A 13,471-nucleotide genomic window follows, 5' to 3' on the forward strand; every position below is an offset into this window, starting at 1 on the left:
TCATGCGCGCAGGTTCATTTGACGCAATGTGTATGATAATATGTTCTGCTGGTGTGGATTGCGTTGTGCAGCTGATGCAGGGCGTTCACTTGCATGCTGATGCAGATGTACTGTGGATGCAGAGCAATGTTTAGAGTGATGTGTGGTACTCTGTATGTATTCCCAATAGCGGCATTGCCACAGGTGTGATCATGTTCTATCATCCATCGCTTGACATTCCCATGGTGGCCTGCTTGTACGAATGGAATATTGTCATTGCTGTGCAGCAATGATCTTATGTATGGCATTGATGTGTCATGTTCAGGTTGGGATGTTCAGGGCTACAATGTTTCGTTGTATGTGCATCACCCAGGTGGAGTATGCGTTGTCCCCCCCATCTCACCCAGGTGGAGTATGCGCTCCCCCCCAATCTCACCCAGGTGGAGTATGCGTCACCCCCCCAATCTCACCCAGGTGGAGTATGAGGTCTCACTCCCCCCCCACCCCTCACTGCACTGCCATCGGCCTGTCAGGCAACTTACCAAGCAGCCAGGCATGTCGTCCAGCATGCCGCTCCATGTAGCGGGGTAGCGTGGAATTCCGCAACACCATGACATCATGTGTGGATCCGGGATATCGGGCACAACAATGTGTGATGGTCTTGCTGGAGTCACATGCCATCTGCACATTGATGGAGTGGTATTGCTTACGATTGCGGTACACCGCCTCTATGACATGAGGGACCACCAATTCTACATGGGTGCAGTCGAGGGGCACCAATGCAATTGGGCATACCTGCCAGTTCGTGGAAGCCAACTTTAGTGTCAGCAAGCTCCTGGGCAGTCTGTGGTAGGCATATGTGGGTGCTTGCGTGTTTCAGGAGGGAATCCAGCACTTGGGTCAGCATGCGTGAAAAGAGAGGTTGTGATATGCCATGCAGCTGCCCCACTTTGTGCTGGTAGGTGCCTGTGGCCAGGAAGTGGAGCACAGACACTACCTTCAGTAGAGGGGGGATGGCAGTGTGGATTTCTATCAGGCTGTTGATGTTGTCGTGTATCATGTCCACTATACTGGTGATAGTGTCCCCGTCCAACCGGTACAGGGTGTGTATCTGCTCAGGGGTTAGATTGAATGGACTGGCTCTGATGTGAGGGATTGGTGGATGCCTACGTGGTACCACTGGCTGCACTGGTGGGACTTGCTGGGCCTGTCTCACCCTCCTTCTCCTGCGTCTCCTCTGTGCTGCCTGTTGTTGTTGTAGTTGTTGTTGCTGGTGTAGCAGTACAGGCATGTCCTCCAGCCACAGGATTGCAACAGCTAGTGGGATAATTTTGGTGTAGAAAGGGGTGTGGTGTGTGGGTGTGCTCCTTTTGTACTGGGACAGGCTCCATTGACTCCACCTGTAGTGATTGTGTGCAGCTGTAGGGCAGTTGGCTACACTGCAGGTTGCTATTTACGGGTGGTCTGCGATGCCTGTATTGCCGCCATCATACAGGCCCTAATTACCGCCTTTGGGATGCCGGTATGTGCATGCCGGCGTAACTTGTGATGTCCTCCTGTTAGCAGCATCCCGGTATTTCCGCTGCGAAGGGGCGCGTGTACACGCGCATGCTGGTAAGAAGGGGCACGGTACGGGCAGTGGCGGTATTGCTGGGTTGTCGGCTCGTAATGGCCCAGACCCGTTAGCGATGCCAGTAATACCATTCCGCCTTCCTTTTTTCATTACCTCCATGCTCGTAATGAGGCCCACTGTTTTTGTTACCCGAAATGTGTGATCTGACTGTACCTAATTATGGGCTGTACCTAATTCTGGGCATGAGTTGGAGTTGACCATCACTGGACATTAGCTAAAGCTTGCAGTATCTCTTACTGTGCATTTAGGATGAGCAACAAGCTGCCATTACCTATTACCGAGTATGTGTAACGCTCGCCTGATATCCACGGGGACGCCACTCAGCCGGTCCGGACTTCCGACCACTTCGAACCCTTCCCTGGACTTGCTCAACCAAGCACTGGGCCTGAAACACAGTATTATCAGAGGTCAATTCCCTGTTGGTCTTGCTTGTCTGGCCCCCTTTTCTTCTGTGGGTCCCAACCTTCCCCCGGACCTCTCCTCACCTTGTTTTTTGATGTGGGGCGCTCTCCGTCCTGCCTTCGATGCAGGGGTGCGTTGGGTGATGTGGGCTGGAGGGTGCCTATTTGCTTCACTGGCACGGGCCCGGCGGACGGGGCTTGCTGCGGCTTCAGCCCGGCCGGTAAGTGGAATGAGTCTTACAAAAGTTCTGATGGCTCTAGTCCCTTAATTACTGTGTCTTTCTTTCCTTAGGTGATGAAGGTCTTGAGGATGGTGATGGCCGCTGAAGTAAGTAGGAATGCGGAGCATGATGCTTATTGGCTTCCTTAGCACTAACCAATGTTCGTCTTTTCCGTGTCCTTTTAGGTGCCGCAGTAACCCAGCATGTAAGCGAGCTGAGGAGATGAGTGGCGGTGAGAAAGCGCGATGTGCGGCACCTCTTAAATGTTTGGCGCTAACCTGATGTGTCTTTTCCCCTTTTTCAGATAGAAGGGATGCTCTGGAGCAGAAGTTGTCCGATCGACGGGAGTTCAGGTAAGGATTAAACTCTATTTGCAAGTTCGAGAGAGCTAAATATTGCAGAATGCTTATTAACGTCTTTTCTTCTATCCTTCTCCCCTTTGGTAGGGCGCTGTGTGCCGAGATGGAGATGACTCTGCCGTAGGAATCCGCAAGACTGGGAAGAACCGGACAGAAGTTGGATGCTCTTCGAGGTGAGTAATGGCAACGAAGTTCTTATTCTTGCAGGTGCGCTGGCGCTGAAGAAAGAAGTGCGCCTCTTTAGGAGATCCGAGCATGGTGAGTGTCGCGCTGCAGGTGCAGAGAAACGCAAAGCATGTTTCTCAGGCCGGGCGTGGTTTAAATAGTCTGTATCCCTGGGCTGAGCCACACCCGAAAGACTAGACCGCTCATCCAGTTCAAGGAACTGAATTACATGGGGGCATCCATTACCCCATAACACATTGCATGTCCAATGCTAAGTGGATCTCAGGACTGTGTGTGAGCTTGGTGCCAAAGGCGCCAAGCCTGAGTCAAAGTAGGTGTCTGGGGAGATGGAGAGGCCCTTAGGGGCCGATTAGGTGGTCGTGACCTGGCTCCGGCCTGATATGCCAGGGGGCTGGGGGCAGGAATCGTGACAGTATGTCAGATCTAGCTGATAGTAAATAATAAAAAATTATCCAGTGGATGATGTGAGTACAACCGGCAAATCCAGAGAGTGCTTTTTAAGCAGTGCTACCTTGGCTTTGTTTTCAGCCCATTGATTAAGAATGTAAAAGGGAGCATTCAATAGGGCTGCTATTGCTCGATGCCTTGGTTGGCAGTGTCGGGCCTCAGTGTGCCTCGGGCAGTTAAGCACCAATGAGGTTGAGGATGTATGCACATTATCATCCGTCGGCTAACTCACTTTGGTGCTCCCCAGATCGCTCACTCTGAAGTGTTGTTCATGCTCTTCTTCTACAGGGCCACCTGATCAATGGAGCCACTCCAATCACAATTGCCTTTTTGTTTTTTACACCACACATCCAAACAACAAAGTCCTTCAAATGAGGAGTTGGACAGTGGGGAGTTCTCAAAGGGAAGTGGGGACATTATGCCAGCTCTTGGCAGGCTGACTACAACACTGGATAATTTGTAGCAGTCCTTAACCTCCATGGAGCCAAGGTTTGTAGAGATTCTGATGCAGAGGAGGGATTAAAAAAACAATCCAAATGTGGAAACTTTGGGTAACAGTTGCTTGTTAAGAGGCTGTGGTTTAAAATATGTTGGGCCCCATTACGAGTCCGGCAGTAGCCATGCCGGAAAAACCGTCAGGCTGCTGCCAGACTGGTAATTCCATTCCGCCTCCATAAATGCCGGAATCACCGGGGCATTACAAGTCTGGTGACCCGGTAATTCTGGAGGCGGAATTCTGTTCAGCCCCATTCCCATGCTGTCCGATAGGACTCCATGGGGATGGGGACCATAGAAACACTGGTTCCGTCTGTGACAGAGCTGGTGTTTCAATGTCCGCCTGCGGGCAGGTGGTGTTTCTCCCGCCAGGTCAGACCTGGCGGGAGTGACGCCTCCTGCCTGCAGGACTCGGAACCAGCCGGTCCGGAAACAACGGTGGCGGCGGATTAACCGCCACTGTTGTTTCCGGACCGGCTGACTTGTAATGAGGCCCGTTGTCTTTTGGAGAAAATGTGTTGGGGGGGCCATGTTACTCCTTGGTTCTAAACCTGAAAGGGCTAAGGGGAATGGAGAGCAGTGAAGAGTCTTGTCTTGGGATTCTGTAAAACAGTTTCAGAGGCAGAGTGGAGTGAAAAACTGCACACTTTGTTGGTAATTCACTTGGAAAATCCAGATGGCCTAGGGGCTTTTGTCATCAAAAAGGTGTTTCGACTCCTAGCCAGAACTCCCAAGGTTTCCAGTAATGAAGGTGGCGGTATAGTGATTGATCTTTGTGACCCTGATGGTGGGGATCACATTTGAAAGAGGCAGCTGCGAGGGACACCAAGATATTGAGGGGCATAGAATCTTACTCATTACGTACCTAAGTCCAGAGTCGATGCTCAAGTTGTGAAAGATTTCAATCGGGCGACACACCTTGTTCTTAGCCTAGGATGTATCGCTCCATTGGAATGCTTTCTCTTTATTTTCAACGAATTCAAATTGAGCCGATACCCGACCCATCTCACACCCCCTTTTACAAATACCCCGGGTCACAATGGACCATGAACCAGGCCGGTGGGTGGTAACGCAATATTTATTTATTTTAATTTCAAAGAAAATCACACCATTTTTATATGAAGCAGCAATCACCAATGGGGTGATAATTACAATGAAAACCACTGAAATACACTTGGGTAACCTTCTACAAGAACATGTCTAAAGCACAAATGAATAGGAGCACTTTTTGAATTAGGATAGATAGCACCCAAGTTAGATTTCCCCCTGCAATGTTCCCTGAGTGGATAGAAATCTGCAGCAGGTAGTCGGGGATATGAGGCAGCAAACAGAATCAAAATCTGACCTTCCCTCTCAAAATAGGAGGCAATGGCCTAAAATGACATTAAAAAATTGGCAAATAAATAATGAATGTGTGGTTCAATCTGAGGCAAATATGATTTCTCACAATAGCAGTAATATATAAACTTTAGCAATCACAAGGCAAGGTATCAACAAAGGCATACAGTTCAAAAGCAAGTTGAAAGTAAGAACACAATGCAGTCAAAATCACACGTGGAAAAGTTGCATTTAGACTTTTTTTCAGTTTTCAATGTCAAAACGTTTTGTTTTTTAAACGGGTGAAATATACAAAATCAGAAGGTGAAATATACAAAATCAGAATGCGTTTTTTTTTGGGCAGGGTGATAGATGCACATCACAGGGACAATATGAATGTGAAAGAGTGACTATAGCTGAAGAACTGGATGAGATTTTCAAGGTGAAAGGAGGTTCAGTTTTGGTAAAATGAAGCAATTAAGAAGAGCAAATCGGTTTGGAAAGAAAGGAAAAGTTTTACTTAAACTAGATTATTAAGACTAGATTGTTAAAGAAAGACACGGTACGATCCCAGGTTAATTTGCAACTTAACCCTTTCACCCCACGTTCAGATCTATGTGGGAATTAATTTAAATTATTCCAAATATTCCTAAGGAGTTACAAGATGAGGTGAATGAAAGAATTTTCGCTAACACTAGAAACAAGGACAGGGTGCACAGATAATTCTAACAGTTATGGACAAGTTACCAGGGTATGGATAGGATTACTTACAGAGTAGAACAAAGGCAAAGTATCAAGATGGCGTAGGCTATGGATTGCTATGGGAGGGGAAATACTCAAAATCTGCTCTTGGATTTGGGATTAGGAACAGCTAACCAGGATCTGGACTCCAAGGCTCGCGTCACCAGATAGTGGGCTCTCCTGGCAAAAGACAGCTGGGCAAAGGTCTGGTCATGGCACAGCAACGCCTCAGCGGGATGGAGCGGGTAAGCAGGGCAAGCAGGCAGCACTGGAGAATCTCAAAGCATGCTCAGCCACCTTTCCCCTTTCTCCCTGAAGTTAGTGGGAGTTTGTTATGGGGTTTTAGTGGGATTTCTGGATCAAGGCCTTGCTGGATAGGATCAGCTATGCTTTGGCCTTGCAGTAGAGTCTGGAATCTTGCAAAGGTGGATCTGGAATGTCAGGATACGCAGGCGATGGAAATTCAGGAGAGAGTCTGTAGAGTTCTGTCAGCCACCCTTATTTATAAGCCATGCTGACATCATAGAATAATATGGTGGGGTAGGCTTAGCTGGGCACGTCTCTAAACAACTGGATTGGTCACGGGTGATTGCTACCGCCTTCCTGTCAGCTGGTTGGACTTCTAGAGACATGGCATCAGCTTTATGATGTGGGTTTACTATGTCCAGAACCTCCCACAGTTAATTTTGCCACAACCCAGTTTTGACATAAATGGCACATTTTTACAGTTGTGGCATGTGATCAATTACGTAGGCAGATTACATATTTTAAGCAGAGCATAGCAGTCCAATTATCACGGTTGTAGGGCTTTGTTTCGCCCGTCTAATAGTTTATCGCGATTTTCAGTGATAAATATTCGGCCTAAGATTCTATAACTTTATACATGGGTATAGATTGTCATAAGGCATGTAAGTATTGAATTTCAGAGTGGCATCATGTACACCTTCCTCAGACTGTCCAATTCTCTGCCATTTCTGTTCCCAATATGGCAGTGAAGGCTGCCACATCTTAAATTAAAAACCACGAAATTACATTTAAACTGTTAACTTTTTACATTCCTGCGAAGTCCTGTTGCAAAGATAAGTCTTAAAAGTGTATTAATAAAATAGTCTTTTGAGGCAAATGGTCTGCCATTGTCCTCCAAATATGGTCATGTACTTCCAGGCTGCTCTTAAATTGGCTTTGAAGCTCCCAGTAGAAGTCGCGGGGACGTGTGATTTCCTTTTTCACATGTCCGTGTCCCAGAATCCCTATTGTAAGATGCCTCAGCCCGTACAAAAGTCTGATGCCTAGGCTGTTCAGTGCTTTTTGTCCATTCAAAGTCTTCCAAGGTAGCAATTAGCACACATGTGTCCTAGCATCTATGGTTGCTCCTTCTTTCGGGGGTTAGGCCACTCCTTTGGTCAGCCAAATGTCTCTTGAGTCATGGCAAAAACCTGTTTGGCTAGTTTTCATGGGGCAACCCATGTCTTTATATCTTATTTTATTTTGTTTTAAATCCAATGCAAAACTGTTGAATAAAAAATCCCATATATGTTTCCCAGCAAAAACCCCTTAACATTGCTAGGCCAAAACAGGGCCTTCTTTCAACATTACACTTTTAAAACAGGAATTTTCCTTATTTACAAAAGCGCATTTTAACACATGGGGAAGGTTGCTGGGCTGACCATTTCAAAAGGTTTTGTCTCTGTATTTCCCACATTGTTTTGCAGCCCTAGTCAGTTTCACTTATACAACAATCTGTTTAAGACGCTGGTCTATTGAAATTGACATAGGTCCAGAGAGCCAGAGTCTCTTTTGCAGCATTCATATTTGACATTTTGTAACTCAAAAGTCAAGCGTTTTCCTGTTCGACTGAAAATCAAGCTTCTTTTGATTTCTCAGATTTGGGTGACACAGCCTGTCATACAGGGGTAATGTTCTATTTTGCTGGAGCACAATCTGGATATGGGTGGGCATGGCATGGTCTCACTGATAAAAGTAGTGTGATGATGAACAGATGAAAATGCGTCGGAGCAGCATCCTTTTCAATGTAAAATATTCCCTTTTAATGGGAACTTTTTGAAAGCAGCAGCACAGCGCTTTTTTTTCTATTTGCTTCTTTTGGTGCACACAAGAACACATACTGGCACCTTTCTCAGTGTGCTCCCTGTTACAACTCGCCCAGTAGGTGTTTGGCAAGATGGTGCAGCCATCATTTTGCAGCTGCAAAACACGGTTTTGATGCGGGGCAATGGTGCTCCAAGGAGCCAGCGCAGCCATTTTGCTGTTGACTGCAGAAGCGCAGCTTGATTATGGACGGGTATTCTGATAAGTGGGTCAATCTAGCCCACAAATTGCAAACAAATGTTAGACATACAGAAGGCCGTGTCAGCCCTACCAGTGCATGAACCCGTTTGGTCGCCAGCACAGCTTAAAATACTTTACAAGGACAAGAGGCTTGTTTTATCGGCCACTGGTGCTGCAGAGGCTTTTTTGGTCATGGTTCAAATGGTGTCAGTCTAATATATGAAGGGCATTGGATGCCATTGATCTCTTTTCTAATCTTCTGAACCTGTCCAGCTTTATCTTTTTCTTTTGTCACTCTGATCTGATTTGGCAAGAATGTGACTGTGGATGAGTTGAGATAGATGGCCCCTGTTTGTTATGTTACCTATTGGTGATAAAGGCTTTGGACATTGGAGTCATTCTCTTCTGTTTGAAATTCATGTGTGCCCTCTTTTGTCCCTTTCCTTTTTCTTTTATACTATTTTCAATGGGGGTGTAATTTTTGAAAGAGGGTGCCATGTTGCTTAAATGAGCTATCTGTGCTGTTGATACTGGTTGTATTGTGTATTTCTGTCACCTTGCTCATAAAACTGTTCAGGGAAAAGCTAATATCGTTTGCCTGACAAAATCATCAGCCCCCAGGAAACAAAGTATTTTTCTCACAAGTTTATTGGCTTTCTAGCATGTGTTAAGTGTATATTGTACTAGCACATGGAGATTGTTATTGATCTCCTCTCAGCCAATCAGAATGTTGAGAGTACAGTCAATAACTACTGACATTGACTGCATTCTGAACATTCTGCCTTCAAAAAATGGGAAACAACACTGCTATTTCCAGACAAGATTTATTTCAGTAAGAACCTTCAGCTCTGGGTGGAGCTGTTGTTGCAGCCGCAGCCTAGTTATTAAAACAAAGACAAAGCTAAAACAATTGGACAATGCTTTTACTTTCTTACAGTGAAATTGTTAACTTTTACATGACTCCTAATGCATGCCCATGTTAAACCCCCTCCATTATAACTAAGTTTGCAATTGAAATGATTAAATGATGAAGATAATATTAATTAAATTATACTAAATAAAAACACATTTGATTTACTAACTGACTTTGTCTATTTACTTTACTCATTATCAACGTAATGTTTTTACTTCACCATGAAAATGTCAAAACATGTATTGCTATTACTAACATGTTCTATTAACCTTATAGACTTCAGAGGGGTCCCTCTCGTTAGGGATAGTGACCTTTCCCCATTTTATGACCCTGCATTTCACCTGAGGCCATAACTTGGTGGCAGATCATTATCCTGCGATAATAGCCCCTCCCTCGGTCTATAAGGCAACTTGTGTTGGAGCATATGGCCCATGAGGTGTCAGTTACCTACCTAAGTTATAGTAGACAAAGGTGAATGAGAGTGTGTACCAACAAAGCCTGAGACACAAGCAAGCTGTTGATCTTTGGTCTTCAAAGCATGTGCACTATGGTTTACATTTTAGTTTAAAAGATTGAATGGCAACATTCCACAGGCAGCCTAATCATCATAACTGATGCATCCAGCCTTGCTTGTATGGCTGATACCAGCTCAAAAGTTTTCAGAGGGTGTCGGTATAGCTAAAATTCACAATTGGAAGGGTTAAGATGAGTGATCAGCTGTTTCTTGGTAGCATTATACAGCATGTTTCAAAAACACTGTTTGAAGAACCTCCTTATAATTGTATAAATCCTAAAAGACCATCTGGGGTGCATTGTGCTATGAATGTGTTCAGTCAGTCAAGATAAAACAAGTCGATTAGATAATGGTACATCAAAACAGAAGACAAGATGGAGTGTGGTTTGGGGGTGGCGCAGTTGTTCTGCTGCCTCTGCTTTTCTTGATCTCTTAGCATGTGAAGGACCTGCTCCTAATGGCTAACTCCATCTGCCTCGTTTAGGTTCTGGATATCCTTCAGCACATCCAGGCCTTGGACCCATCCCAGCATGGGGCTGTCGGGTATCTGGTTCAGCACACCCTGGAGCACATTGAACGACGAAAGCAAGATCTGGGGCCAGAGATCAAGCACCGTTCTGATGAGAAACACTGCAGCGTCTGCTTCTCCGTGGGACTAATCATGAAACACAAGAGGTATACTGTGCACATCTTGGTGGGCTGTTGTGCTGCTACGCTAGGTTTGTCTACCAATTAAGAGGATCCTCTTGGGTGTCTCTTCCATTTCTTTGTTGCTTGAGTGGAGGCCTTCATTGCAAAGCATCACACAAAATTGCACTATTGCCAGACAAGTTGTGCTGTTTGATGGAAAACAAAGAAATACCGTAGCTAAGAGGTTTTCTGCACAACTCCCAGAAAAGTAGGTTTGCTAAAAAAATAAACCTATTTACATACCCAAGTAGTTTTATCAGTAACTGTTCACAAATGGGAGGATATAAATGAACAAGACATTGTTTCTTCTTTAAGATGTTTTCTTAAATATCCATAAAAGGGTGCACTGTGTGTGAGAGTCTGGAATACCTCACGCTACCTTTGACCCAAGTTAGTAGACCCTCACTAAATGTGTGTTGTCCTTTTTAAAGTGTGAAGCTCTACTGACTGACCTGTCATTTATTGTTATTAAGGAAGTTTCCGTGCAAAATGTTGGTTAAATCATTTGAATGTGAACATTGTTTGTGATTTATGAGTAATAAATACACTAGCTAGATTGTGATATTTTCAATAGAGGCTGAGAGGAAAACTGTAAAGATTTATAGTGAGGGACTAAATTGCATTTTGCGTTACTGTAATGGAGACTTGTATTGGAGAGGATACAGAGATTGTGAAGTGAAACAACCGATACAGGAATTACTATGGGAGATGCATTTTCCATCAGTGCTAAGTGCAATTAGTGCCAAGAACATAACATGCACATTCTCAGCAGCATAGAAGTTAGAATGGAAAATGAACCAGAGGCTATATACTTTAAAGTAAAATTCAGTCTGAACTATTTACACAGTCGACCTTAATGTTTTTCACTTTTTAACAAGCTGTTCCATAGTATGTTAAGAACATGACTAGTTAAACCCACTAAACTGTGAGCAGGCATAACTACGTCCAAGGCAATCAGTAGGTGATGGTTGAATGCACCAATTCGAGACAAGCTAGAAGTTTAAATCTAAATCGGTGTATTTCCGATAAATTTTATTGTTGGGTCTACCCATAAGAGACAACCTACTGACTGCATTCTAGGCACACAGGCTGTTTTCTTGGATCGTATACTTGCTAAATTCTGGAGCTTTGGAGCTTTTGTCTTGTCTGGCCCGAGTGTGAACCAAACCGTCAACATGACCACGGTAGCTGCATGTACATGACCCTCCCACCTTGGTTGCTACGAGATTCCTCCTTATGTGCATATGCCAACTCGAGGAAACCAATGGGGGGCAGGGGGACGGGAGAGGTTTTGGATAGGCACAGGGAAGTATGGAATTCGAAATGAAGATTGGGGAAAATGCAATGGATAGGGATGGGGAAATAGTGACAAGTAACCAGCTACACACTATACCTGTCTTACTGCTTATACCCTAGCAGATTCGTTCCTAGAATACACATTAGACGCTATGTACTAACATAACCTATGCCCACATAACTCTCATACTCCAAACTTATGCATAACATGCCCTACTGTGGTACATATATCATATCTCCATCGTCAAGAGTCTAGCAAATAAGACAGAAAATAACCCAAGACACTGCAAGTACAGAAGATAACATATCATTCTATCGTGAAACTTGTAGATAAGACATAACAGAAACCAAGACGAAATTGCATAACTCATGTGTTCAACACTTTCCAGAGTCCCTTAATCAGTGTTCCATCTATAAAAGGTAGAAAACATGAAACATAAACATCATGGGGTCACTCTCCCAGCTTCCGTGTTAGTACACACAGAACCCTGTTACGCTCACCTGGTCTCTGCGGGGGCGTTGGGGCACTGTTGGAGCCCTCTCTGGAGTTAACTCCCTCAGGCTGCTTCTTTCCCCCCGACAGCTGCCTCTTCGTCGGCCTGAAAGGCTGGACCTGTTCCGGCGAGAGGGTGAGAAACAATGAGGCTAGTATGGTGGAGTCATGGTTCTCTTCCGCCCTTTCGTGCCAGAATATGGTGCGCAGGATTTTACCCATGCAGGCTCACCTGATAGTATGTAAGGGCGAGCTCTCCGTCCTGCTTTCCTTCAGCAGGGGCGCTGCGGATGGACCTGGTTACGTCACTGGTCCTGATTGCGGAGGTCCAGACCGGCTGCAACCGTTCCGTCTTGAAGGTAAGTGTTCTTATGACTTTCGTATTGTCTGTGTCCTTGTAATGACACTTATTGTTCGTAAGGGTATGTTGTTCTTTCTCCCCCCTGTAGCAATGAAGATGACCCAGGAGCGTGTGATGGCAAAAGGAAGCAGCTCTGGGAGTTTCACCACTGGTTGGTAAGCTAGTCATTTCTGAGACTGCACCAAGTTCGTAAATTATGCCACTTTAACGGGTTAAAGTCTGTGCTATCGCTCACCTTGTGTCTTTTACTCTCTTTGCAGATGCGGCATGTTAGCGGAGGCCAGTACCTGGCTCCTGATGATGGTTGGAGACGTAGGTTGGCGTGGAAACAGCACCCAAAGAAGGTCCTAAGTCGATGGAATGCGGAACTGGTAAGGTTGTTGGGTTGTACCTGTCGAGGACTCCGGGAAGGTGAGTATTACTGCGGCCGAGTCGGGAGCTGATGGCGAGGCTTCCAGCGACGAAGCGATAACAGGTAAGGCTTGCGCTGTGTCTGCCGAGTGAAGGCAGATGGCTGTGCTTCCGACGGTGGTGCGATCTCAGGTAAGGTGTGCACAGCGATTGTAGAGAAGAAGCGAGTGACAAGGCCTCCGGCGAGGATGTTTTCCAGGTAAGATGGTCGAGGTGGCTGGAAGTTTGCACGTTGAGTCATGTAGGTGGCGAAGGGCTCCGGAGACTGAGCGCACGTGCTGGATCAGGTAAGATTCTTCTGATCGGCGGTGAGCGTTAAGTTGCTGATAGCAAACTAACGCGAAGCGTCAGTGTTTGGGTGGGGCCGGCTTATATAGCCTGGCCCCAGCCACTCCCTGTAGGCTCTGCCTTGTGGCCCCACCCAGCTCCTCCTTCTGTCTTCTGCACCTGCCTTCTCAGTGGTAGCCGGGGCCCCTCCTGGCATTGCTGCATGTGCCCCTGTTATTCCGTGTGCTGAGCACACTTTGAAATGAGCTTGGTGCCATAGGCACCAAGACTGGGTCCATTGGGACCTTATCTGTAGTGGGGGACTAGGCTCTTGCCTAGTGACCATGACAACCCCCCACAGTATTCCTCCGAGGACCTAACCAAGGACGAGAGGCAAAAGTCGACTTGCTGCAAGATGAGCCGGCATGCAGAGCGCATCCCACTCCCAAAATGTCCTT

General features: G+C 45.9%; 1 protein-coding gene across 1 annotated transcript in view; it reads left to right on the forward strand.

Moving 5' to 3' along the window:
* The window catches only part of FBXO21 (F-box protein 21), a 580,830-nt gene that overhangs the window by 425,660 nt on the left and 141,699 nt on the right, over nt 1–13,471 (forward strand). Inside the window, exon 10 of the mRNA XM_069619209.1 lies at nt 9,980–10,170. Within this exon, the coding sequence (XP_069475310.1) occupies nt 9,980–10,170 (191 nt within the window). The remainder of the gene's footprint in view (nt 1–9,979; nt 10,171–13,471) is intronic.

The sequence above is a fragment of the Ambystoma mexicanum genome, chromosome 10, assembly GCF_040938575.1.
Source record: "Ambystoma mexicanum isolate Mex_15411 chromosome 10, UKY_AmexF1_1, whole genome shotgun sequence".
Classification (NCBI taxonomy): domain Eukaryota; kingdom Metazoa; phylum Chordata; class Amphibia; order Caudata; family Ambystomatidae; genus Ambystoma; species Ambystoma mexicanum.